General features: G+C 31.0%; 5 protein-coding genes across 9 annotated transcripts in view; 4 read left to right on the forward strand and 1 right to left on the reverse strand.

The window, feature by feature from the left end:
* The window catches only part of LOC146529903 (NADH-cytochrome b5 reductase 2), a 165,020-nt gene extending 142,739 nt beyond the window's left edge, over positions 1-22,281 (forward strand). The window contains exons 2-7 of one of the 4 annotated variants that reach the window (XM_085200662.1): positions 15,808-15,831; positions 16,048-16,267; positions 16,652-16,770; positions 17,229-17,433; positions 20,620-20,814; positions 21,260-22,281. In XM_085200662.1, the coding sequence (XP_085056788.1) occupies positions 15,817-15,831; positions 16,048-16,267; positions 16,652-16,770; positions 17,229-17,433; positions 20,620-20,814; positions 21,260-21,432 (927 nt within the window). In that variant the 5' untranslated portion in view covers positions 15,808-15,816 and the 3' untranslated portion in view covers positions 21,433-22,281. Of the gene's footprint in view, positions 1-14,851; positions 15,524-15,807; positions 15,832-16,047; positions 16,268-16,651; positions 16,771-17,228; positions 17,434-20,619; positions 20,815-21,259 lie in introns of those variants that run through there. The other 3 variants (XM_085200660.1, XM_085200661.1, XM_085200663.1) reach the window with 3 other exon arrangements.
* LOC146529911 (proton-coupled amino acid transporter-like protein pathetic) lies at positions 937-11,428 on the forward strand. Its single transcript, XM_085200653.1, has 9 exons — positions 937-1,105; positions 5,783-5,914; positions 6,347-6,497; positions 6,642-6,763; positions 7,142-7,226; positions 7,577-7,821; positions 9,318-9,530; positions 10,224-10,393; positions 11,042-11,428. The coding sequence occupies exons 1-9, from the start codon at positions 1,068-1,070 to the stop codon at positions 11,278-11,280; spliced, it is 1,395 nt and encodes a 464-aa protein (XP_085056779.1). The 5' UTR covers positions 937-1,067; the 3' UTR covers positions 11,281-11,428.
* On the reverse strand, positions 10,615-14,609 carry LOC146529912 (uncharacterized). The gene is made up of 3 exons (XM_085200666.1): positions 14,255-14,609; positions 13,623-13,893; positions 10,615-12,341 (listed from the first exon to the last, which is right to left on the reverse strand). Exons 2-3 carry the CDS (start codon positions 13,853-13,855, stop codon positions 11,987-11,989), a joined length of 588 nt encoding a protein of 195 aa, XP_085056792.1. The 5' UTR covers positions 13,856-13,893; positions 14,255-14,609; the 3' UTR covers positions 10,615-11,986.
* Positions 22,282-22,683: 402 nt separating the features above from the next.
* On the forward strand, positions 22,684-24,043 carry LOC146529913 (uncharacterized). Its single transcript, XM_085200664.1, has one exon. It carries the CDS (start codon positions 23,095-23,097, stop codon positions 23,899-23,901), a length of 807 nt encoding a protein of 268 aa, XP_085056790.1. The 5' UTR covers positions 22,684-23,094; the 3' UTR covers positions 23,902-24,043.
* A 599-nt stretch (positions 24,044-24,642) lies between these two features.
* LOC146529914 (uncharacterized) lies at positions 24,643-27,888 on the forward strand. 2 transcript variants are annotated; one of them, XM_085200659.1, is made up of 4 exons: positions 24,643-24,790; positions 27,226-27,303; positions 27,396-27,549; positions 27,690-27,888. In XM_085200659.1, exons 3-4 carry the CDS (start codon positions 27,432-27,434, stop codon positions 27,851-27,853), a joined length of 282 nt encoding a protein of 93 aa, XP_085056785.1. In that variant the 5' UTR covers positions 24,643-24,790; positions 27,226-27,303; positions 27,396-27,431; the 3' UTR covers positions 27,854-27,888. The 2 variants fall into 2 exon arrangements, with proteins under 2 accessions (XP_085056785.1, XP_085056784.1); XM_085200658.1 differs by lacking the exon at positions 24,643-24,790 and adding an exon at positions 26,149-27,103.
* Position 27,889: the final 1 nt, after the last annotated feature.

The following is a 27,889-nucleotide window of genomic DNA, read 5'->3' on the forward strand; positions in this document are numbered from 1 at the left end:
GGTATCTGATTATACAGTACTAGTGACAGGCACTGTTGTTATAATCAACTTAATACAAGGCTTTTGACAATCTATTATAATTCTATAATTTGTATATGATACGTAGGAAATGAATGAATAACTTGAAATTATTGATGAACTCAATAAAGGCAGTTTATAAGAAAAATTGAGGCCGGCGTGTCGCAAGGGCTCAAGAGATTGTGTTCGATCTCTTCGCTTCGATAAATATTTTCATTTCTTCGCTCTGGCACCTAGGCAAGCCCGGCGTTGAGTTCCGCCATCGGCACTCAATTGACAATGCCTAAGAAAATTGGGCGAAATGTGGGGAATAGAGTGTCTTCACAGCTCACACTATGTCAACTACCCCTCTGTCAACCCTGCTACGTGTAGGATACACCGTAAAACTGATTATGATTATAAGAAAAAATACATGTACCCTACAAAGTATAATTAAATCTTTACAGTAAAAAATAAATTCTCTCACGTTTTTACGTAGGTACTCATTTTTGTTTTTTTTTTACATTAACTATTATCAACAATTTTAATTACCTAAGTATCATGAACATTATAATATTGATAATTGTTACAATAATTATAAAATGAATTTTAAATTGAATTAAAATTGTAACAAAAAAATAAAAAAAAATAAGCCAAATATATTTTTATGATGAGCAATGTATATATGTGTTTTAGTATGTTCTTGAAATTATTATTCGATAAAAAAATATTAATAATTTGAAATTTTGGAAATAATAATGCCACAAAACGACAAAAAAACAACGAAAATCAATAAACAAAAATACAAATTAGAGACAACTATTCTAATAGATACTAACTCTATTCTAATATTAATTCCTGTTAATGATGACGATTGCCAAAACTGCACCAAACGTTACGTATTTCTTTCTAAGAAACGAGACGCGAGAGTGATTCGCCTCAGCCTCATCATTACATGCGCCGGCGCACACTAGGGAACACGTCACACGCGTACACCTGTAAATAATGATACTAATATAAACAAACATTGTATAATTATAATTCGTGTTTTAGTACAAAAAAGAGTGAAAATGGCGAATAGCTATAATATGAAGGAATTCAGCTCGACGTAAGTAGACATTTCTCTTTTTATTATGTGAAAAAAAGAAATACTTCTAAGGCAGATGATGTTTATAATGCAAAAGTAAATTTTGCATAAGTTATAACAATACAAAATTCAGTAACTTTTTACCAGGTAAATGAGAGAAGCATACGTATATAAACCGGAGATGTACCGGTTTTTAATCATCAATTTACCTGTACGTGGGTTTTTTCTATAATTTACTTATGTACGAGTGTAAGCAAATTGGACACATTGTAGCCTGACTTAACAAATATATGAAAAATAATTAATTTTACCTTAAATATATGCGATTGACGACTTCATAGAGAATAGCCCATCACTAATTATAAAGTGCCTCCTTAGATTTTACAAAAAAAAAAGTGAAAATTTTGATTTAAACGTTAAATTTTATTTAAAATAACATTTAAAAATATAATAAATAAATTATTTGACTATATTTCCTCAACTTTATTCTTAAAATTGTATAACATTACTTCAAGGTTCAATCAATAATTTAAAACAAGATTAGTCTTGTACATTTAATGTAGTCATAAAATTTTATCGTAAAGTCTAGATTAGTTAGGTACTTTCACTGACGTCCTCATGACAGTTTTTTTTGGTAATAAATTAATTTTAATCCAATAACTGTATTATATAAAATAGGTGCCTACTCTCAATCACTTTTTAATACTGTTCTAAATTTTAAGGAAATAAATTCTTATTTATCTTATTTTTTATTTCTTCGGCACAAAGGCAAAAACCAGGCGTTGAGTTCAATATGCTATGCCTTGAAAAATTTGGCGGTAAGCGGAGACGGAGTGTCTTATCACTAGGTTCCCTCTGTCTACCCTGCTGTGTGCGGGTTACAGCGTGAATCCGATTTTTTTTTATTTAGGAAATATCATTTTATACGTTACATCAAAATATTCAATATATGCCAGCCTACAAAAACTTTATGTTGACTTTATTACGGTTCCTCAGAAGAAAAAAATGGTACGTGGCCCAACAGTTAAGAAATTTGGAACGTAATGAGAACCTACAAAACAAATAAGAGACAACAAAGTGATCCTAAAAAGACGGAAATTTTTATCAATATACACATAAAAACTATTACAAACTTATAATTGTAATCATACGAACGAATCCTATCCTACGAACTGAGTTCATAGGCCCGCAAAACTAACTATTTTTTTTATAAGTTGTATTTTCCGTTGACCTAAAATCCTAAAGTTGGTACGGAATCCTCAGTGGGCGATTCCTACGCACTTGACTGACTTTTTTATACTATACGACGAAATTTTTATGTTTTCATAAGACCTATATAATCAATTAAATGGCACAAATGCTCAAAATATTCTACAAGATGTAGGCGTTAATATAGTGGCAGCATTCGCTTTATTGCGAAACAGAGCCAAAACACATATATGTAACGTCGTCGTTCGTAGTTTCACTGTAGTACAGTATATTAATTGACTAGCGGCCCATCTCTATATCCACGCTATATCCAGAACACAGCAGGGCAGGCAGAGGGAACCTAGTGTTAAGACACTCCGTTCCTCGTTTCAAGATACCATTCTTCAGACGGTAGTCAAGTCCCTTAACGAGACAATGTTGAATAACCAAGAATTCACCAAGAATTTCAGCAAGATTCGGTGCCGGGTCATAAAGCTCGATCCACTCGATCATTGTTTAGAAACGAACGATCTGAACTTCATCAGAGTTGAAAACCGTCCGTTTTCTAGTCCTACTCTTAATCCACTGGATTCTGGTTTATGGTCAGTTTTAGAGTGTCTTAACTTAAGTGTGCGGGAAACAGCGTTAAGATGTAAAAAAATAGGAATAGTCTTCCAGCAACATTGTCAATATTGTATATAAAATAAGCTTAAAACTATGGCTATAATTTTTTCTTATAACATTATATGTTCCAATACCAATTTTCCTAGAAAACATTTCTCATAATAATTTAATCATATTGTATATCTGCATACGTACCGTGGCATGCTATTAAGTGATTATATTTCAAGTAGGTGTAAGCCGCAACTTGCGTAACCTATGACGAAGCATGATATTAATTCCTATACCTAATCCATTTAAGTCCATACAAATGACTCGTGTTTTGATTTCATCCGACTTTATCTGTACGTCTTATAAAGTAAGAAATTTATTATGTTTGTCCATTTTTAGGATTTCGTGCCTTTTAAGGAAAAAAGAGACTTAAATTTACTAACTTTAGTTAACGTTAGTTAACTTAGTAGGTATCACTTTGTAGGTATAATAAAAATAAACTGTAATAATCAAATAGAAATTTTAATTGAAAAGTAAATAGGAATTTACATGAAAAGAAATAATTTTGTTTTATTCTGAGTGTGTGAATTTCTGAGTAAATATTAAAAATCTACGTATGAAAATATTTTAACAATGTATTTTTAATCTTCAGCGATCCAATGGCACCACTTCTTACACACACCAACGGCTCACCGTCAGCAAAATTACGTCCGTAAAATACTGAACACTAGTTGAAAACCTATATACATCTTATTATAATATTTACATAATAAATATTATAATATTATATATTAGTAAGAGGAGGTGCCAGCAAATTTAGAATCATAATAATTAAATTCAGAAATAGAACAGATACCTATACGTTATATCTACACTAGTGTGAATAGAAATACCTTTGTAAAAGATTTATCTTGCGGCTTAGCATTCATATAATATTACAATCTTCTATCATTTATTTTATTGTTTGTAGTACATAAGATACGTTTATTACAATAAAGAGGCTAAACAAAAGAAGGTTGATTCTTATTAACTTTATTTTTATCAGCTTCCCGCTGTATCCCGCTTGCAACAGGGTAGGCAAAGGGAACGTAGTGTTAAGACACTCCGTTACCCACTTTCCTCCGAAATTTTCAAGGCATTGCGTGGTGGAACTCATATTAACTTATTCATCATAATTATTATTTTATTATAGTAACACCTACTATCTTATAATCGTTATCTAAAAACAAAATATTTCTAAAATCTTAATATTATATATATTTGACCTTTACCTGACCCACTTAAATCTTTAAAAGAATATTTTTTGTTACTAATATAATATAATGTATGTGTTATATTATATATACGAATATATTTAACATAAATACAGATTATTTAATTAGATATCTGTTTTAACTATTTGTTTAATCTATTTAGTTTTTTCATTACATTAGTAATGATCATTAATAATCAATATTTGCAGGAAATGATTAACATACATATTATAATACAAATAAATATTATATTCAATAGGTATGCAATTCCTGTTTGTTTATTATTATAATTACTTGGAAAACCTCCAATCGTTTAAGAATCATCTTTAAGCTTTCCTAAAGCATGCAACCTTGGATGACATCAGCTAAATGCGGAAAATGTCAATATCGTGTTAAATATACATAGGTTTATATAATCATCACGAAATATATTGATTAATCGATGTCTTTAATAAGTATTTATACAACACTAACAACCCGCGGCTTCGCCCGCTTGAACTATAAATATAGGATATCCTATAGCTATACTAACCTATAGATTTTATTTTATTTACATGGCATTAAGGTATACCAAGAACATGTTGACATTTGAACTTTAGACAACATATGAAACGCTCAAGCTATATTTAGGTGTGAAAGTGAAATTGCGAAATTTCTCTATATGACCCTATGTCAAGGAGCGCGTCGAAATCGACCAAAGCATTTGCCTGACTTTGCTCTTTTAAGTTCATTTAATTCTCAACTGGCTCTTACAGCACAATTTGTTTTCACCAGATAGTCTTTGCTGAAACGTCCATGATTTAGATCTATAGAAAAAAATTGAAAATGATAGGCTTCTCAAAGTTCGAACTTTCGAATTTTAGATACGCGTCGTTCTTTCTATAATTTCTTAAGGTATTTCTATAGCAGATAGTACATGGAATATTATTTACGTTTTACTAAATTAAAAAATAAAATAATGAGTTTTGTTAAAAAAAAAAAATATTTTAATAATATTATAAAAAGAGTGAATATTTGACACAGAAATAATATATCTAATAAATAATATTTTTTTTCAGCTTCACGGTATACGATCCCGCATATAGCGCTCGTAACCCGCATATAGCAGTGTAGGCAGGGAAAGCCTAATGTTAGGACTTTTTTAAATATTTCATATCCTCGAGTGGGAATCGAAACCTGTGGAGTTTACAATCGCAATATATTCAAAATATTCGTGACTAAGTTACCAACTTACTTGTTTTCGTATTTCTATATTCCCTACACTATTTGCGAAAAAACATATTAGATTAATATATGTATTATGTAGTTAGGATTAACCTTGAAGGCATTCCGCATCTCGTTGAAGGTCACGCTTTGTGATTTCGGCTCGTGGGTAACGAGTTAATGATGAACGAAGCGAACCTTATGCGAGGCTCGAAACTTGTTTGCATCTGTTGGTACTTATATTTTACTTTCCATGATTCAGGCTAAACTCGTAAAATGTGTTTTTTATATAAACAAAGCTGTAAAGGGAAACCTTTTCGAAATTATTTCTAGTTTAGCATATTCTTAATTAAATTGTGCCACATTAATATGTGACCCCAAAATATACCTACCTAACATAGTAATTAGTAAATAAATTGATTTCGAAACTATTTGTTCACAGGGCAGTCATTACAGAAAATGGAGTTTTTCCATCCAGTATATCTATCAGTACTATCAATACAAAATGTAAAGAAAATGAGATAGAAAATCCTTACGACCCCTTCCAAAATAGGAAATTGGAGCATCCTAATTCGTAAGTTGGTAATTAATAAGCTATTAACTGTTAAATTAAATGTAAAATATAATAATATGTATGTATTCATATATAGACCATCTAATGTAAAACTGAACTTACAAACACATACAAATATATAATTTCATATTTTTAGCTGATGCTATTTTTAGCTTATTTATATAAGTGTTTGTAAGTTTATTTTAAGAGTAGACGGTCTCTACCTATATGGTTTATATAGTTGTAGGGAATATTAATATTTTGTTCATAGGATTATTATACTGTTGATTTTGTTGTAAATATATTTTTTAAAGTTGGTACTTAAATATAAATTGGAGATGATAAAGTGCATTTTAATTTTATAGTAGAATAACTTTTTATTTTATTGATATTTATTTTATGTTAATACTAATATTAATATATTTAAATCAACTTATTTTGTTTGATTTTCAGAGATGTCAGATCGTTCGCAAATCTTTTAAAATCATCACTGGGCTCTGGTATTCTCGCAATGCCGGCTGCGTTCAAAAATGCAGGAACTATTGTTGGTATATTTGGCACCATCATCTTAGGGTATATTTGTACACATTGTGTGTATTTATTGGTAATTAACTTTTCAATTTTTGAAATCTATAATTACCTTAATGATTATTATATTTCTATGCAAACTCTTTAAAGAAATATGTTTTTTAATTTCACGAGCCTTTATTTATTTTGCTTCATTAACATAAAAAAATCTAACTTTCAGGTTAAAACGTCTCAAGATGTGAGTAGAGTATCAAAAGTGCCATCACTCGGATATGCTGAAACTGTAGAAGCGGTATTTGCCACAGGACCAAAGCCATTGCGACGATTTTCAAGATTCTCTAGGTATTTCAAACTTATTATTTTTATCCTGCAATTCGTATATTACACTCATAGATATCGCCTCGAAACAATAAAGCAAAGATATAATTTAAACAAATTAATTGATGGCAATAAGCCACCTTGAAATATAAAAACTTTCGTAGCCATGTACCTACCCAATGTGATATAGGAAATTGTAACTCAATGTCAAATTAATTTTAATATTGATTCCGGGGTCCTATATTGATAGCCATTGCAAACACATATTTTCTAAATTTAATCCAATTTATTAAAAATATTGTTTTTAAGAATTATTGAACGGTGCAGTGAAACTAGTACAGTCTGGAAACATACTTTAGTAGTGTATATGTGGGAAATACATAAAATTTGTGTTTATTTCAGGATATTTATAGATTGGGCGATGGCCTTCACAATACTTGGCGCCTGCGCCGTCTATGTCATCCTACTAGTGGAATCTGTGCAGCAGGTAGGTATCTTGGACAGCTATCAACATCTCATCAGATTTTGTTGCATCGGTACCTTGGTTTTAACGCATCCGTATATATTTCCTTATTTTTATTTCATATACCTAAAATAGGCGGAAAATGGAAAGACAACAATTCTGTTATTATATTTTTTGCCTCGATCCGTCTGGTTTCTTTCCACTTAAGTAGGTAAATTCATCTTACCTAAATCTAATGACCTACAATAAAAATACATCAATAAATTCCACTACTTAATGATAAATCTAGCTAAAGCTATTAAATGAAAATAATAGACAATATTATACAATAATACATTTAAAATTAATAATAGATAACCAATTTTTTTTTTCAGATCGTCGACCATTTTGTGACAGACAACGGCCTCAATACAACTATGTATTGCCTTATATTTTTGGCTCCAATACTTGTATTCACCCAGATAAAAAATTTAAAATACATTGCACCGTTTTCTGGATTTGCCAACATTCTGTTGGTACTTACATTTCTTATATGTCTGTACTACATATGCTCGGATTTCCCCAGTTTTGATTCAAGGCCAATGTCAGTACCAATAGGCCGGTTACCACTGTTTATAGGGTAAGGAATGTTGCCATTCTTATTAAATTATATTTTAACCATTTTGAGGCCGTCGTGGCGCAGTACTGGAACGTGACGGTTGTGGGCTCGCTCGGGGATTGAATTATTATTTATTAATATTTTCATGTCTTCGCTCTGGCACGAAGGCAAAAGCCCAGCGTTGAGTTTGGCCACTCAACATACCTCGTCGAATTAAGCGGAAAGAGGAGAACGAGGTGTCTTAACACTAGCTTCCCTCTGCCTACCCTGCTATAAGCGAGATACAGCGTGAAGAGCTGATTTATAATAATTTTCTAATAAACTTTTGAGTTTGTATATATTTGTTCACATTTAATTTTATATTCTACAACAACAACTTTGATAAAGATTTTCTTTCATATCTATTAAATTTTAGTCAACACGGGTAAGGCAGAGTAAATCTATGCGGCAAAATAAATGATTCCTTTCACTTCCGATCGTTTCACGTTCCGAACATTTCAAGGATATTACCATTAGGGCCTAACTGTGTCACGATAGTACCTCCCTACATATCTAAATATGTAATAACACGTATTAAGTAGTTTAGTTAAAATACGAAAGTGCGTACCAGCAAACATTTTGAGCAATTTCTTTACTCACTAATTGTTTATCTAAGCGTTGCTTCATAGTTGTTTAAATTAAAAAAGGTAAGTAGGTAATTTTCTCTCTTACAATATATAGGTAGGTATATTGAAGATAATGAAAAAATTACACATCAATAAACTGTCGCCGTCCTGAAGTTAGGATATCTGAACCTGAACTTTCGCGCACTTAGGAAAAAAGATGAAGATTTTGTTTTTCTTTAAATTATAGATTAATTTAATGAAAAACAAAATCTACTCGTCGCCCATACTACTACAATATTACTGATATTTGAACCGAAAAATAATAAACTTAAAAATTTTTGAAACACATTTAAAACGTAATAAAAAAGTACAATGGAGGATTCCCACTATAGTACTTGTAAACGGTTCTCGGGCTGATGTCATATACTTATATGAGATATAATCTTTTATGACTCTTGGACCGGAACGTAAATGGAACGATAGTGTAACTTTGTTTCTCATATAACAATATTTAAAAAATTTTATCAACCTCGATGCTTCCTCCCTGACTGATTCTGACTTAACTTAGTCTCACGCTGTATCCCTAGTGGGGTAGTCAGAGACAACGAAGCGCCAAACGCTACCATCTCTACATACCTCTTTCGCCTCGTACACTGCCATCAATCTCTTCAAACCCTGCTTCATGCACTGCGAGGAGTCCTCATGCTTTTTACTTGACCTTCCCCTAGTATCTTTAATACTGTACCTTTTCCTCTCTTACCGCTCACTTTTCCATCATAAACCTTGTTTGCCATTCTTTCATCACTCATTTTATCGACGTGCCCAAACCAGATGAGCACGTTCTTCTTCATTCTCACTATTACATAGATGTTCCTTGCTCGAGTAAAAAGATAACAATATGAATTTTTCCAGTACAGTTATATTTGCAATGGAAGGAATCGGGGTGGTGCTACCAGTAGAGAATACAATGGCTAAACCTCAACACTTTTTGGGATGTCCTGGAGTGTTAAACATCACAATGACAATAGTGGTGGTATTATACATGTTTATGGGTATTTTGGGATATTTACGATATGGAAACGATGCTGAGGGCAGTATAACGTTGAATCTACCCACCCAAGAAATGTAAGCTATTTAGAAATCATATTACTAAACAGATACAATTTTGTTAAACAACTATATTTTGCCATCTGTTACACCATGCAGAGTAAACAGAAATTACGTAATAACAAAGTAATAACGTACTTTTTAATAGCAACTACAACATTAAATGCAAACCTGGCGACTGGTAACACAAGCCCAGAGCTTACTATAACAAGAATATATAAATATATGCGAACAAGCATCACTCTGACATGATTGCCTTCTTATCTTTCTGTTTGTATACAATGTGATGAGAAATAAATTTTATTTATTATTATTGTTAAAAGATTCACGCATGATTGATTTTAACGCTTTTTCCCTCATAATAGGTTCATCTCTCATAGGTAAAAATTATGAGATGACAATGATAATCCTGTGTCCGAACTGCTGATGAGTTTTGAAAGACTATAAGGCCATAAATGTTATAATCTACACATTACTAATATTAACTAGAAAGTCAAAGAGTTCCTTAGGTCAAACATGCTAATATCGATAACTCCTTATCGATGGAGACGATATTACATCACGACAGACACAACATGACTTTTTTATTACAGTTAATAAAGCTTTTCTGCTTGTAAAATAAATTAATTTTATCTATTTTTTTATACAAAAATTGCTTAATATAACATAATATACTATCTTAACTCAAGAAAAATATTTCTGTAATTTCAGACCAGCGCTCATGGCAAAGGTGTTTATTATAATAGCAATTTTCTTCACATACGTATTGCAATTCTATGTACCAATGGAAATAGTTTGGAGAAACACTAAACAACATGTGGCACAGAAATATCACAATATTGCACAAGGAATTATGAGAGCCTTCTTTGCTATCCTTACTGGTAATTTTGCTTTTTTATTCTTTTTATTATGTTTTTTTTATTTTCATATAAGAAAAATATTGTAAATGTAAAAAATAAATATTCTGTATTTTCACCTGTTTTTCAAGCGCCTTACAAACTAAAATTGTAATTAGAATCAACCAAAAGGCCAAATATCTGCTTTTTATGGCGACTATAATAAGAAATCTAAAAATTATTAATTTTATAAAACAAAAGAACAATGGTAGTACATAGGTATTTATTTCTCATAGACTAAGTGGCCTTAAATTAAAACTGCATATAAAAACAATATTTTTAAAATATATGTATTTCAATATAGTGCTCAGTACAAATGGCATAGGATCTTTTAATTTATATATATAATATATGAATGTGGAATATATGCATACTTTTTAACTTCACGCTGTATCCCACATACATATACCTATGTTCTATAGTCAATAGAATTCTAATGATAAGACACTCCGTTTCCACAGTTTCTGTCAAGCTTTCGCAATGCAAAAAATCTCAATATTCATTATATCCTTGTTTCCTCGACTGAGAATCGAACCCACAACCATCCCGTTCATTTCCCGTTCATTCAGGCGTTACACCATTGAGCTACGACGGCCTCCAATAATTTTATTTATTTGACTATATCTATTTCAGTGATAGCAGCAGCATCTCTACCAAGATTAGAGCAAGTGATTGGTTTGGAAGGCGCATTCTTCTACTCGTTTCTTGGTCTGATAGCTCCATCATTAATGGAACTCATATTTTGTTGGGAGAGAGGTCTTGGCAAATATAACTATATCCTCATAAAGGATGCAATTCTAGCCATATTTGGGACATTCGTCCTTGTGACAGGAGTTATGCAAAGTATTAAAGAAATTATTAGGACTACTTAAATTAGAGTGAAAAGTGATTTATATATTAAATGTAAATATAGATAATATTCATTACCGCCTGGCGCAACCTTAAAGTGGAAGTACTTCCAATACTATTATGTCAGGGTATTATATGACGTGTTATAAACTAATAAATTAAGTTTTAAATAAACATTACTTGTTTAATTATCATGTACTTACATTTATTCTGTAATAATTATACTTATTATACACATTTATAAAATTATAAAAAATATAAAATACTAAGGTTCATACAATAACCATTGTATGCAACTTGACGAAAAATAATTTAATTTGTCGATTTTTGACTGTCGTGGCGCAGTGGGTCAATGTCACTGTAAATGGACTAAGGTTGTGTGTTCAATATCCACTCTGGGTAATAATTATAATTATTGAAATTATTTTCTTTTCTACACTATGATAGACAAAGCGCGTCGATAACTACTTCACGTAATACATAATATCTCGAAAATTGGTCGGAATGTGGAAAACAGAGTGTCCTAACACTGACGTCTTTATAGTTTACTTTCGGTTTTCCACCCTAACAGGATAGGTGGAGGGAACAATGTCTAATTTGCTATATTTGAGTTGTGTGTTAAGTAGCAGGGCTCAATGCAGTGCTTTGTGTCATTACCAGAACTGAGAAATAAAAATGACAACACAATTTTTTAAATTACCCATATTAAACTTTATATACAATTCAAATCTACTTAACAACTATTATATACACATTCTCAGACTTTTCATTAACTTGCTCTTTCTTTTGTTCGTCAGGCAGATTTGTTTGTTTGTCAAGCAGCTTTTTTAATCTTAGAATTTGTTGGGATCGAACTTTATCTCTTTTTTTTAAATTCTTTATGATGTCTAGCAATTTCTTTCTTTTCTTTAATTCTGCATATCTTATTTTCTTTATTTTAGCAGCAGTATCTTTCTTTTCCTGTAGTCCTGGCTCTTCTTTAATGTGATGCGTCAAAGTGTGTTTGCCGTCCTCGTCACCATTATTTTCAACATAAATTTCTTGAAAAGACGACAAATTCTTCTTCTCCTTATTTTCTCGATACCTTTACATGTCAATAAAAGATTGTCTTGTAACTATGTAAGAAATTAATTAATTTCCTATCAAAATTTAATATAAATCTTAATAATATGGTATATATATCTAATTATTTTATTAACTCATAGTTAGCTTATGCATAACTTAAAATGCATAGCTACTATTAAGGAAAAAATATTGCATAGTAACAAAAGTCTTGAACACAAGGTGTGTGTGTCTTCTTCTTCCTCCTGGCATTAATCCCGGCTATTGCCAGGGTCTGCCTTCCTACTTAACCTACTCCACTTTGCACGATCTTTTGCGTCCTCGGTGGTTAGACCATTGGCTCTCATGTCCTGCATCACGACATCCAACCAGCGCTTCCTTGGGCGTCCGGGAGGTCGCGCCCCGGGAACTAGTATAGCAAAGCACTTGCGTCCGACATAATTCTTAGGCCAGCGCGTAACGTGGCCAAACCATCTCAAGCGACGCTCTTGGAGCTTATCCGCTACGTCACGGATCCCAAGACTACCTCGCATGAATGTGTTGCGTATGCGGTCAGACCGCGTTACGCCGCACATCCACCTCAGCATCTTCATTTCCGTGACGTGAAGCTCCTGAGTGTGCTGAGATAGTGCTGGCCAACATTCGCTGCCGTATAAAAGAACCGGTCGGACGATGCTCTTGTATATCAGCCCCTTGAGCTTGGGCGGTATTCTGCGGTCGCAGACCACACCAGTGACCTCCCGCCATTTGGCACAGGCAGCGCTTATCCGGCCACAGACATCGTGATCGATGCCTCCAGACTCGTGCATAACAGATCCAAGGTACCTGAACTTCTCCGACTTAACGGCTGGCTCAGGACCTATAAGGATAGTGCTCGAGTCCCGGCTCCCGCAGGCCATGTACTCTGTCGTGATCTGTGTGTGTGTGTGTGTGTGTAAGACGACGGTTGTGGGTTCCTATCCCCACTCGAGGGAAGGTCAAACCAAGCGCTTTCCCGAAAGGTTCCCTCTGTCTATCCCGCTGTATACGGAACACATCATGAAGCTTATAAAAAAACTAAATGCCATCGTGAGGAAATGCCACAAAAATGTAAACGTTATAGTTATGGGTTCGAACTTCAAACTCAGGCGCAGGCGCGGGAAGCGCGACGTACCAGTTCTGCCACTCAACATATAGTACGCACTACGCATTCTTCTCGTTAATTGAGCGGAAGTGAGGAACAGGATATCTTTACACTAGGCTCCCTCTGTCTTCCTCGCAAAAAGCGGGATATGGAGTATAATTAAATAGAAAAAAATAATACCTTCTCGAATTTTCCCTCCATTTTTTTCTTTGCTCTTTTTGTTTACGAAGAGGTTGTTCCGATATGCTTTTAATTTTTTTTGCTTCCTTAGCTTTTAAGTACCGTAATCTTCTTTTTTCTTTTGCTATAGCTAGTAATTCTGGATCATTTTTTATTTCTGCGTATCGTCGCCTTTTACATAATTTTTGCTGAGCTAATCTATCTTTTTTAAATTGTTTAGGTTTAGCAGTCATGTTAATTAAAGTTTTTAGTATAGTAGAACAATGTGTACCTGTAATAATAATAAATATTAATATATTTTTTCTGTTTCCTTACAAAAATTAATAGGTACATGCAAAAATAACAGGTTTAGATCGTAAAATTGGTGTAAAGTGGCGCAATATGCGAATAAAATATTTGGGAAAAAAGTAACAAAAAAAGATAAATAGAATTTGTTTTGTTGGATAAAGAGCAATTATTTTAGTGTAGTAGAAAGAATAGTAAAATTTATCACTGCAGCCAAGAAATCCGTAAAGCACGAATAAACTAGAAATTCTATACAACAGAAATTGTGGGTTTAAATTTGAAATTGGCATAAAGTAACCTTGACTAATATTTTGTCATGGTTAATAGTATACACGAAACATTATTACCTGCTGAGAATCACTGTAGTCCCAGGTAGATTTCAAATTTCAACGTTAAAATATTATTTTGCTCCATGGTCATTGGTTTCAACCGGCGTCATTGCCTTCTTTACAATCTTGTTAACAATGACGTTGCTATCAATGACACTTTTTATAGAAACTATGCCGGAGTACCAACGAAAATAAATCCAAAGTAAGTGAAATGCACTGGTACACAATGTGTTTGAATGTAAATTTAAATATATAATTGCGTTCACCAAATCACTCGTAACTTGAAAGTAATAGATAAATATACGAATGACATGTTCCTTGCGAATGACGATTGATTTGCTCTTAGAATTAATTCCTGACTGACAGTGACAGCGTTGTTCTTGTTAGTCTGTTACGTGCGGCGCGGAAGTAGTGATGTACCTGATGTTTACAGCAAGACCATTAGTCAGATATAAAATTTATTTCACTGTTTAAAGTTTAGATAGTTTATTTTGTATTTATTTGATATAATTATAATTTAACTCAATTCACTTTCATTAAATAGCTAAACAAAAAGAGCGAATTATCTTAAAACTTATAGCAAAAGCCTTATCTATGATATTAGCACTTTAGTCTACTATTCTATTCTGAAAGAAACGAAACGTCTATCAACAAGCAATAAATAGCGACTTTTGAAATTTTTATTTTTAATACTTTATACTTATGTTTTTCTACAAAATATGTTATGGCGGACCGATATAATTTTAAAGTAATTTAAAACCTCAGTTTTAACTAACATTTAACATGTTTTGGATAAAATATTTTTTATTAGATTAAATTATCATGCTTTCGCCTTTCTAAGTCTTTGTAAATCAACCTTTCTAAGTTCACGTGAGAACGTTCAACGCTAGAACATAAGTTCAGTGAACAAAAATAAATTCCAGACGTGCCAATATTAGGTCTTATGCAATACAAGAGCGTAAAGAATTTTAAATCAGTTTTCCTTCTTCTACCATAGAAGCATCACTATTTATTTAACAAGAAATAAGACATTTGAGAAGATTTAATTTAAATTATTAAATATGTATAACAACATTAATTTCAACACAAAATTGGTAGGTCCCAACGTCTTATTTGATAATTGTTTTTTTTAATATTATTTGTTTTATCTTAAATATTACAAAGATTGTTTATCTAAGTTATCAATTGGTTTTCGTATCTGATAAAATATTTATTAGCTAAAATACACTAGGACAAAGTTTGCTGTAGTTTTACTGTTAAAGCGTGTGACTCGTCAAAATGAGTTTGGTAAGAAAATGCAATGAGTTTTAAGTATATAATTGGTTACGAAAATTAAAACGTATTGTCATGGTCTACGACCATCTTTGGTGCTACCTACTTGCCGTGTGTAATCAATTAATGACTCGAGCAATTCCGACTCTATTTATTTCCTTTACGTTTTTATAGTGATAACAAAGTTCAAGTCACAGATAGTTATCTACATTCTATACATTTATATTGTGTTTTATAGTGTAATTATATTATATTTTGCTTATTTGGAGTGAATTTTGCTTGTGTGTTGACGTGTAATCAGTGAAAACATGGATAACCTAGAAGTATGTAGTTAAAAACCTAAATAAAAATAAGTTTGCCATAAATTATGTTATGAATTTGACAAGCTGATTGAACTTAATGCACTTAAAAACTTAAAATATTGAATAGAAATATAATGTTTTATGGATGACATTTGTATCCAAATTATATATAATAATAGTATTAATTAAGCATAGTTCATTTTTATAGCAAAACTTCAAACTTATACTACATTACAGGTATTTCCAATTATAATCGGAGTGGGATCTGTAGTTATCATAGCAACTGTTTTTGCTCATTTTGTTTTTGGCAAGAAATCAAAAACCTCTAAGGGTAAAAAACTTGTTGCATTAGTGGATTCAAACATCAAGTATGCATTGCCCCTCATAGAAAGAGAAGAAATAAATCATGACACTAGGAGATTCAGGTTCGGCTTACCATCACCTAATCATGTACTTGGTAAGTCATATGTGTTAAAAATATTTAAATAATTTACAATATATTTAAACAAAGATGACTAATTTATATAAAATAATTATAAATAATTTCATGAGTATTTACCTAAGTAAATTTAATGGTTACTTGTGTAATAACTTATGTTAATTATGTAACTACTAATAAGTCATATGTAAATATTTTGCTTTGTTTTACCACAGCTTAAAATTATTATAGGATTACTATTATTATTTTTAGGCAGAAATTGTAAAACTAGTTTAAATTGCACTGCAATCATTTCATTTCATGGGGTAAATTACCAGAGCAAGGAAATAAAAGTATTAAAAATTTCATTCTTTGTGTGTGTCACAACAGCCTCACAAATTGTAACAATTTCTTGTATTATAGGTTTGCCAATTGGTCAACACATACATTTATCTGTAAAAATTGATGATGAACTTATAATAAGAGCTTACACTCCAGTGTCAAGTGATGAAGAAAAGGGTTATGTTGACTTGGTCATTAAGGTTTGTTTTTTATCCTTCATGTAATTTAATTTGTGTGTGTATTTTAATTACCAGACAACCAAAGAAAAAAAAATAACAATGAACTTATATGATTTGAAATTATACAATTTTTATTTTTTTAAATTAATAACTTGGATTGCCAAATCATGTAACATGTACATCTCATTTAAGATATAATAATAAAACTATGGAGTTAAATATTTTGATAATCATCTCAATTAATAATATAAAAATAAAAACTAAAAGTTATTTTATTATGCTACTAGGGGACCTGGGTGGTCTCGCTTGCCTATTTCATCCCTTAAGGGTTTTTTCAAAATCCCTTCTTAGTGGGTGTCCACATTATGAAACATCTGTCCAAATTTCATGTTTCTACCGTCAGTGGTTATGGCTGTATGTGTGTCTTACCTCAGTCAGTGGAACCATCTCCATTCTATATATATATAATATTTTTTTAGGTATACTTCAAAAATGTTCATCCAAAATTCCCAGAAGGTGGCAAAATGTCCCAGTATCTCAATGATATGAAAATTGGTGACACAATAGATTTTAGAGGACCTTCAGGCAGATTGCAATATGCTGAAAATGGCACATTTTTAGTCAAAAAATTGAGGAAAGATCCGCCTGTTAAGATAAATGTGAAGAAAGTCAACATGATTGCAGGTATTTAGTGTTATTTTTTGTTTTGTTTTTAGCGTCAAGCTTTTTTCCTTTATATAGCACTTTGCTACGGACAGAAGGAATGCTATGGATATAGACAGAAGGAACCTAGTGTTAAGGCACTCCATCCACACAAATCGTCTAATTTTCGACACATTGTAAATTGAGTGGCGGAACTCAACACTGCACTTTGTCTTGTTACCAGTCTGAAATATTATTTAGGTTTTTTTTTTATCTATTAAGTAGCTGATTGATAGTGATAAAATACAAAATGTTTATACAATTTAAATAATGATGCAATACATAGCCAGTTTGCAAAATATATTTTTTTATAAATCCATAATTAAAGACTAGAATTGCCATCTATCAGTATAGATTAATATATATGTACAGTATAGCAAATAAATAAGAAATACTTATATTATTGCTGGATATTTTAAAAAATGTTGTAAATCCTAGCAAATTTTTTTAGGCCCGTTTTTATAAACCGCTCTCAACTTAGATCGATTTTGATACCCTTTTCACGCATGCATAACAATCTATGAATGAAAACGGCATCTACAGATCGATCTCTGAGGTGAGAGTGATTTATGAATGCAGATCGTAATGTGATTTTATTCACATAATCGGATCGTAATATATTTTTTGTACATAAATACGAATATTTTTATAAAAAGAAACAAGTTTAAATATATCTATGTATAATTATTCTTATATGCCTAAACTATATTTATATAAAATATTACGCCGATGAAATGTTGCTGACCCTAGTAATATATGGTGTACGCTATAAATTACATTTTATGCAATAATATTATAATATCAAGGACGGCGTTGAATTTCACCACACAACAAGCAATGCCTCAACTTCTGCGAAGTCCATTCTGCATTTTCTGCAAAATATTAAACTAAAGATCTTTTTGACTTGAAAATTTCCAGATTTTATATTACTGTTCTGTGACAGGCATGAGTATTTGTTTAATTGTTGATATTATTTTATGTGTTTGTCATTTAATTGATGGCAAGATAGCGTGACTTGTCACTATTACACAATATATTCAGTCTTGACATATTTCTGCTGATAACTGATAGCATTTTAATTGAAAGCTATAAATAAAATATATGGTCATTTTAATTGCTCTACTATTATAGTATTAAACACTATCATTTTGTTAGTTATTAGTTTTTGAAATATTATACAATATATGCCAATATTAACAAAATATAGCACTAAAGTAAATGATCTAAAATTTAATAATGTTTTAAAATATTTATTAAAACGTTTATGTTTTAAAATATTTATTACTGTTTAATTAATTGTATTGGCAAGTATATAATTATTACTAATTTTATATAACAATTTGTCACGAGCATGTGGATACGTAATATATTTATCATAATGTTACAATGATAAAACTTACGTAACAATATGAAGACAAAGTTATAATCTAATGAATTAATACAAATTCGGCAGTAGGTTTATGTATATTATTAAATTATTATAGTATTTAAAGTGATATGAATTGCTAATTTCGTAACGAAGGGAATCGGACTTTTAGGCCACTATTTTATAATTAATCGGTCTCAACTCTGAGATCGATCATGACATGCCGTTTTCATTCATAGATTATTAAAGAGATAGATAGATCTCAATATCGATCTTTATAAAGATCAAATCTTTATAAAGTTTTCATTCAAAACGGCGAAAAATCATAGCTAGCAAGATTTATATGTGTATTCTGTGAATTAGAAATACACGAAAATAACATGTGGATCAGTTTCTCAGAAGATATTCTAAAAATAATTTCGCGGTATCATATGACTATTTTTTTAAGGTTGACTGACCGACACTGTCTTGACTTAAAAATTTAAAACGACGACGTATTTAAAAGTCTTAACATTTTGTCAATTATTGTTTTAATTTCTAGCGTTTTAATACGAACCCAAAATTTTGAATATTATAAATTTAACCGTCTGCGTGTCCATCATATCGTAAATCTCCTGAATGAAATAGAATACATATAGATATATGAATTATTTGGTTTTTGGATGGTTCATTTAAAAAACTCATTAAAAAAAATATAGGGCTTTGTTGTTAATAACGCATAGTTATTGCATAGAAACCTAATGGTTATGCAAATAGAAGAAATTGTAACTTATAAATATTGATATTATACCTACATCACAAATTTGAATATCTTATCTGTACCGTGATAAGGGAGGATGGATGGAAGGAGAATTGTTGCTATGACTAATTACCTACATTTTGAAATACAGAGTTTATTTTATTAAATATCATGTATATCTATTATATATACATCCATCTATTATACAATAAATAAATTGTAATTTAGGCCATTTTGAATTTTATTTGTTTTTGTTCTAAAATATTAAAAATTCCATTCCTACAATTGGGAATCGAACCCACAACCGTCGCATTAACAGTCACATGCAGTGTCACTGCGCCACGACGTTTGTTCGCAATCGTATTTCAAGAATTCACTATAATGAACGTAGCAAAGACACTAGTTAAAATAATGCTTACATAAATGTAATTACTTAATTAGAAATGGCCTCAACAATAAATAAATAAAGACCACGACAATTTATACGATAATAAACAACATAGTCAAGGTGAATGTATGTGTAGTCTAAATAAATTACAAATAATCTATTAAAGAAACATAGCGTCATGTCGACCAAAAGCGTCAGGTGTATCATTGAATTATTTCATTGTACTGTGGACAGGGATTAAGATGTTAATTAAAATATGATTTATTACAATTTAAAATAGAATAAATTTTATATACATACTGGCTTTCATTTGCGGCTTCGCCCGCATGGTCATGTGGCAATTACTAAGAGCTGTGTATTTGGCATTTAACATATCCTAAGTGACCGGTAACTCTTAATAACGATAATGCTATCATCTTGAGACACTTGTGCCGCTGCTTGTACCTTTTTCACAAAAAATGGCTCAGTTACTTCTTCATAACTAACAACCTACAAATCCTTTACTGAAGCCGAATAATGCCCACGTTGTACTCTATTGACATATTGGAAAGCTTATTTAGAACTTTCATTATAAATACGGTCATTTTGTTTGTTAAATCATCCAGCTCATATACTATTCCACTGCACTATAATGGTCTTAACTATATTTTTTTTATTTATATTTAATTTTCCTAGGTGGTACGGGCATCACGCCAATGCTACAGCTCGTTCGCCACATCTGCAAGGCCGAAGGTGATCGAACTGAGCTTAGACTTCTATTTGCAAATCAAACTGAACAAGACATATTGTTGAGAGATGAACTCGAGAAATATCAAAAGGAGCACCCGGAACAATTCCAACTTTGGTACACTATTGATAGAGCAAATGAAGGTAAGTTAATTAAATAAATAGTACATTTCCTCAAATGGGGATCGAACCCACAACCAGTCGATTTTTCAATCACACTTTGTGCCCCTGCACCACGACTGGCCTCAAATCATTCTTATGCAATTTATGTTAACATGTTTGATTTAATTATATTTATTACATAATGTATACAAAAGGAAATAGTACTACAGTTACTGAACAAAAGTTTTTTTTGTTTTTTTCAAAATCTGCTAAAGAAATTGCCAAAATTTATATAGGACTCAAGAGAAAATAATTATTAATTTCGAACTACTTAGTGAAAAAATATGATAATTTAAATATACACTTTGAAATGATAAAATCTCTACCGTTTTTTCTTCAGTTAAAACTAGCGCTATGGCTTATAATTTGAAATTACTAATGAGGATTATGATTACGTAAAATAACATTTTCATATTTATATTTCCAGGATGGAAATATAGCACAGGATTCATAAACGATACGATGATCGAAGAGCACTTGTTCCCACCGGGCGATGACGTCATAGTGCTAATGTGTGGACCTCCCCCTATGATCAAATTCGCTTGCACTCCAGCATTAGACAAACTTGGATATTCTGAAGATTCACGTTTTGCATACTAAAATGACAATAACATCACATTCTACAACTGTCTGTTAAGTATCTGATAATTTATTTGGTAGATATCTGTTTTGCTATCTTACTAATAAGGTACAGACAGCATTGATATTTTTTTCTTTTATTTTATTGAATATTAGACAGTAGTATGGATCAAATTGTATTTGTCCTACTATTTATACAGAACAATAATTATTTATTAAGAATTAAAAATTGGTGTACATTTGCAAGTTTTTATGAATCAAGAGAAGGTCTTTACAGATACACAATATCGAAAGTCTTAGGCTCTTTATGTCTCTGAAATGGCTATCAAATTCCAGCGGTGTGCTAATTTTTATTTATGAAAATATTGATTTTAACCAGGCTGCCAAATGCTGGTGTCAGTGAATGTTAATTAAGTTAATAATTTTAATATGAAAGTCCAAGAAATATTCCAAGATTGCCAGTTTGTATAGTAATAAATAAAGTGAATATATGAAATACAAGTAGAAACTCGATTAACCGGACTAACCGTCGTTTGTCGTTCGGATAATCATAATAAGAACATTTTTCAACATACGTTATAATTATTACACTTATTTATACGTGTTTACCTAAATTACATATATAGGTAAAGGTCTTAAATATATTTGGTCGCGATCGCTAATCCGGATAATCGCAAATCCGTATAGCTGAGAGCCGGATAATCGAGTTTCTCCAATAGTCATTTTGTTGTTATAAACAGAGGATTTCGAGGATGTATTGTGCTTAGTTTGTAATATGTTGGTTGCCTGTAGTTTGTAAGAATGTTGATGTTTCTACTGGGGTTAGTCTTACACTACTTTAATATTAAAAGTTTTTTCTTAAAAGCAGAAGCTAAGTGTTTTATTTATATTTTTTTTCATATAATTTATAGACTTAGTCGAAATATTTTTTTATAAAAAATATAACGTAAATATTTGGGTAGAGTAAAGAAAGACAATATTGAAAGAAAAGTATCTTTAACATTAATGTTTGTTGCAGTTACCGAATATAAGATTTAATAATTTACTTATTTTTATTTTAATTATAAAGTATGTATGAGTATTGTTAAATTATTATACCCTACGACACTTGTAAATTAAAAACACAATCTCTAGTGACAACTAAGTTTAAGATTCTTTAATTTACAATATCATTTTATAATGTACAGGCGACCCGCTCGCGCCTCGCCCGCTTGAACTACATTATTATAAATTTATTAATTTGTATTACTTTCGTTTTATAATAAAATATTTTTAAAAACAATGTCTATATATAGGTAATATTGAAAACTTTTTAATTAATTTAATCCGTGAGATTAACGGGACCAAACGCACATTTAAAAGAAACAACTAAAATTTCGAATTTCATTGATTTTGGAAATAGCCAAAATTATTATTTGCCACTTATAACATTTTTTCTTATATTTCTCAACGTACAGACACCGATTTGTTACATTTTATTGTAAGTATAGATTATTGAGAAATACACTTCGAAATATTGTAATTTAATTGAAAATTAGTTTAATTGTTATTATAGGCACGCATACTAAGTCTCGCGGGGATCATTTTTAATTTACAATATATGCTCTATTAATTGTATAGATTTGTGTCATCTTTATATAATACGTATGCTCTAGACTTCCAGTTACAATTTTTAAGGCAATCATGGCTAGCCGACTAGAAAAATTGACTGGCGATATTTTAGACGACGAGTTTATGGATATATTCAGACCTATACAATATGTTCACATTTTATTCGGATGTCTACGAGTCCAATTGAAAGATGGTTTTGCCACATCGCCTTCTAAATTGATCACTTTATATATGACGATAGTGTGGTTGGCGCACGTTTTCATTCAGTACTATCATTACACATATTGTAGATTTACGGACGGGACATTTTTCAACGAATCCCATTTTAAATTTGCCTACATTGATATTAATGGAATGGAAATGCCGTTGGTCATATATGAAAATTTTTTTACAGATGAAAAAAGAAATTGTGATATGTACGTCAAGTTACAGAAAATAGACCGCCACCTGAATATGGACGATCGAAAGGAAAAGAATGTGTATCTTGCTAAAATAATTACATATATCATTTGGTTTTGTTTAACTCTGGCTACTCTTATTACGATTGTTTTTAATATTAATTTTATGCAATATTTTTGCTTTCCTGGTTTGGTCGTAGCGTGGGGGCCGCTTGTTAGTTACCTCAATGGTATTTTAATAATGGTTATTTTGTATTATATAAGTGTGCGTGTAGACTTTGTGGCGAAAAAATTGGAAGATATTCATAGAATAAATTGTGAAAACAATTTAAAAAACAACTACCCACAAAATTATCTTTTAGTTGAAAGCTTAATAAGTTTCGATGATAAAATATGGAACGATTTGTTAAAAAGCGTTCACTATATTGTCTCGGTGATATCAGACTTCATATATCTGTATGAACACAGGGTAAATAATTAAATAAACATAATAAGTATGTATATGTTATTTTGTGTGTGAATGTTAAACTTTTTTCTTACTGTTATTACAGATTCTCTACATTTTTGTTCAAACGACGTTGTGGGCGTTGCTTTATGTGGAAAGAGCTATTTTGTGTTTAAAATATCAAGTGAGTATTTTAATAAAAATAATAAATGCACATTAAATTTAGTTCAACATTTAGTTAGAACATTTAGTTTTTAATATTTTTTGTCCCGAGGACCTTTAAATATACAGGGTGGAATTGTCAGCACCACTTTAAGTAAAACCACAGTTTTAACTACTCTATATAAGCCTAATATAACTCAGAAAAAAAATATTTCCCAAAAATGAAAAAGTTATGTTTTCAAACAAAATAAATAATAAAATTATCGTTTTAAAATAAAACGCCATTTGTAAAGTATAACATAAGCTCGCACACACTTACCTGTCAAAGCGGCAACGTCGCATACGTATGTGTGCGTCACACGAAATACAGGTATGGATAAAAATCGTGAAATGAAAAAAAAATCCTACGTCCAAACTGTTGAGGTACCTTGATTAATTTCTTTAGTTCTGAGCTTGAAATATTTTACCCTATATGCAGTTTCAGTAAAAGGAGCGCTGCCTCTTCCACCCTGTATATTCAGTACAATTCTCGGAACCGATCCCGACTGTTATTATTAATAAACTGTTGGGCTTATTATTTAACTTTATTTCATTATGTTGTTACAGACACAATTGGACATTTTTCTGTCGTCGTTTTTAACGTTACCAGTAATATTATTTTTACTGTTAATGTATGTTCAATGCCGTGCAGCTAGTTATCTTACGTCAAAATTAGAAAAATTAAGAAGGCTATCCGTCAGCATTGTACATTCGTCAAAAAACGGTATGTAATAATTATAAAAGTAGGTATTTATGAAATGTTAGATTAGTTCTAAAGAACTAAGTCAGAGAATTGTAATTTAGCGGTAGTATGCCTATTGTACTGGTCACTATAGACACTTCGTCGAGATAGATATCCTTTCAATAGTGACCCACTGACCCAGCATCACCTGGACCATTTTTGGTCATGCCTTACAGGCTTCTGGTGCTTAGCAATACGAAGCATTGAACAAATTCCCAGCCTTGAATTGTTGTTGTCAAACGAAAGATCAGTAGGTACCAAAGATTTTACTGAGTAGCTGGTACTGGCAGAAATTTCCATCAAAACGTCTCAAGCATAAACGGTTTTTCTCCACTTTAACCGAAATAAATTCTGATATACTTATAATGTAATTACTTTTATTCTATCCATTTATTTGAAATGTTTGTAACTAGGCTTTATAAAATTTCCATGGATACCGATATTAGTAGGTTTTCTTACCAATCTTATAAAATATTTAGATACTTGAAGATATTCATTAAATTAATAGTACCTACACTACCCCTTCTCCTATGTTATACACTTCAATTAATAGATTAATACACTTTATTTTATATACACAAAGCAATATTGTCAATGCGTTTAAATTTAATGAGTTATTTTCTTTTAATAACGATAAATATTAATTGGGAAGTAACTTGGATATCCTCGTGTCTTAGACATATCAATAGGACATAGGTTAGTGTGAACTTGTGTAACACTGCTCGGACCGGAATTCTTTAAGCAATGTCGAATTAGTATTTGAAAATAAAATGGAGGTTGATTTTGTTATTTGATTTTTAAATAATCAAAGATATTAACAAAGTTTATTACAAAATCATAAGTCACTGCTTATACTTCTAATATTTTTTATTCATCATTAGTAGTGTTTGATTGTAACTCTCTTTTCGCCACATTCCGCAGAATTCTTGTATCATAGTATGTTGTGTTACGGAACTTGTTACCCGAGTGAAGAAATGATAATATAAAATATTTCATTCCCCGAGTGGATATCAAACTCACAGCTGTCGCGTTTACAGTCGAACGCTTGTGCCCCAGCGCCATGAGGCCCTCTAAATTCAATTTAAAAGGCCTAAGAACTGTTCCTTTCTTGTAAGCTCCTTTGAATTGGTCTTTGTTTCTTATATAAACCTAGTGCGTTTATTCATTTTCAGAGACTACCAGGAAATATATGAAAAATATGCTATTATTACTGGAAGTGAGAAGCGATTTGTCAATTTATGATATTGTTAAACTAGACACTAGTCTCATAGGGAAATTTTTAGTCATCATCGCATCGTATACAATGGGACTGTGTTACAGTTCTAAATTTAGCAATTAGCAATTTTATCTTAGTTTAACTAATAAACTTATTTAGACATATCTAACTCATAAAATAATCAAAGATTATTAAATTTCAAAATTTTACGTTTTCAATTGTATAATTATTCGTGGTAATTAAGTAAACACCAAAATCAATTATATTAAATAACAATGAAAGCAGTGGAATATCTTTCGAGTGACATTTTAGAAGAGAGCTTCCTGAGGTCGTTCTACCCTTTTCGCTTAATACAAACGATTTTGGGGTCAAGTCGTGTCGACGCCCGCGATAGATTTGTCACCGCACCCACAATTCTCCAAAAAATTTACACTGTAATATGTTTAATAGTTTGTTTTTGCCTTTACACGTGTTCTGTATTTTTTTATTTCAGCAAATTCGTAATATATAGTAATATTTACTACATAACCATAATATCAATATACACGCACTATACACTCTACTTATGTACTGTTATAAACACCCGATTTTTTAACAACGAGAGTAATGTTAAATTTTACATACAATTACAAAAAATCGATCGAAAGTTAAAGATTGATAAGAACCCGTACCTAAATGAGATAACGTTTCAAGCCAACGTTGTAACGGTGACGATAATTTTGGTATTATTGGTGACAATGTTTATTTTCACTTTATCAAATGAAAATCCAATAGAAGTATTCTCTTTCGGTGGTTTTCTGTGGGCTCAGTTGTCTTCTACCATGGAATGGTTGTTTTGCTCAAATCTCTTACTTTACTTTTACATTCGTCTTCGCTTTATTAACGCAATAATATCTAATCATTTAGAAGGCACTGAAAATATACGTGCTGTTTCTTTGAAAAGAAAATATTTTCCTTCGATTAAAGTATTACGTTACATGGCATCTGGTACACACGACTTCAGATCTAGTGATACTGATGTCTTTTTAACAGACCTGTGTGAAGAGCTCATTAAGTTTCAAAATTTATACAGATTTCAGGTTAGTGATAAATATATTTGAATTTGATTATTTAACTCTCAAATTATCTATAAATATACTGTTCGTTTGTGGATAAGACTCCTAAAAAACTGTTTTTGATAGTAATTTGTTTTTCTTTTCAGATATTTTTGTTTTGCTTCAAATTTATTTCTGGCGTATTAATAAATTTCGAATATGGACTGCTCGCTCTTCAGAATAATGTAAAAAAACCTCTTCATTATACATATATTATATATAATAATAGTTATAGATACTTATAGTAAGTTGTAATTACTGTGCACTTTATTTTTAGCTTCTCCACTTGACGGAAAGCGTAATACTTTTAACAATGATATTCATAGATTTGAGTATTATTGTTTTTATTTGTGTACGATCCGAAGCCTTCTCTAGAGAAATTAACAACACCAAATATTTGTGCATTACAGTTCTATCGCGATATTATGATGGTAAGTATCATACGCGAATTTAGATTTTATTTCAACTTCAAACTGTGCTCCTTCAAGGAGTAACACCAACACTGCAAAATTTTTATTATACTGCGTTTATGATATGTTAAAAAAAGTAATTAACAAATATAAAATTTCAGGACCTCTTAGAAAGAAAGCCATTAAAATGTTAAAGATGATAAAAGAGAAACCTCCGCGCATATCCGTTTATGACATGTGGTATATGGATGCGTCGACGATGATTAAAATAATTAATTTAGTTACGACACTTATGGTAACACTATTGCAATTTGCACTTTTGTAGTGGTAAATATTTTTACATAAATATTTGTATATGATG

The sequence above is a fragment of the Heliconius melpomene genome, chromosome 17, assembly GCF_056956725.1.
Source record: "Heliconius melpomene rosina isolate 202511_hmr_F chromosome 17, ASM5695672v1, whole genome shotgun sequence".
NCBI classification, from domain to species: domain Eukaryota; kingdom Metazoa; phylum Arthropoda; class Insecta; order Lepidoptera; family Nymphalidae; genus Heliconius; species Heliconius melpomene.

Coding starts and splice junctions, on each gene's coding strand:
- LOC146529914 (XM_085200658.1), top strand. CDS start 26,300: ATGAAAGCAGTGGAATATCTTTCGAGTGACATTTTAGAAGAGAGCTTC. Junction 27,104..27,225: donor AAAATTTATACAGATTTCAG/GTTAGTGATAAA, acceptor TTTTCTTTTCAG/ATATTTTTGTTTTGCTTCAA. Junction 27,550..27,689: donor TCTATCGCGATATTATGATG/GTAAGTATCATA, acceptor ATAAAATTTCAG/GACCTCTTAGAAAGAAAGCC.
- LOC146529911 (XM_085200653.1), top strand. CDS start 1,068: ATGGCGAATAGCTATAATATGAAGGAATTCAGCTCGAC. Junction 1,106..5,782: donor ATGAAGGAATTCAGCTCGAC/GTAAGTAGACAT, acceptor ATTTGTTCACAG/GGCAGTCATTACAGAAAATG. Junction 6,764..7,141: donor CGATTTTCAAGATTCTCTAG/GTATTTCAAACT, acceptor TGTTTATTTCAG/GATATTTATAGATTGGGCGA.
- LOC146529912 (XM_085200666.1), bottom strand. CDS start 13,855: ATGACTGCTAAACCTAAACAATTTAAAAAAGATAGATTAGCTCAGCAA. Junction 12,342..13,622: donor TGGAGGGAAAATTCGAGAAG/GTATTATTTTTT, acceptor TGACATGTAAAG/GTATCGAGAAAATAAGGAGA.
- LOC146529913 (XM_085200664.1), top strand. CDS start 23,095: ATGGCTAGCCGACTAGAAAAATTGACTGGCGATATTTTAGACGACGAG.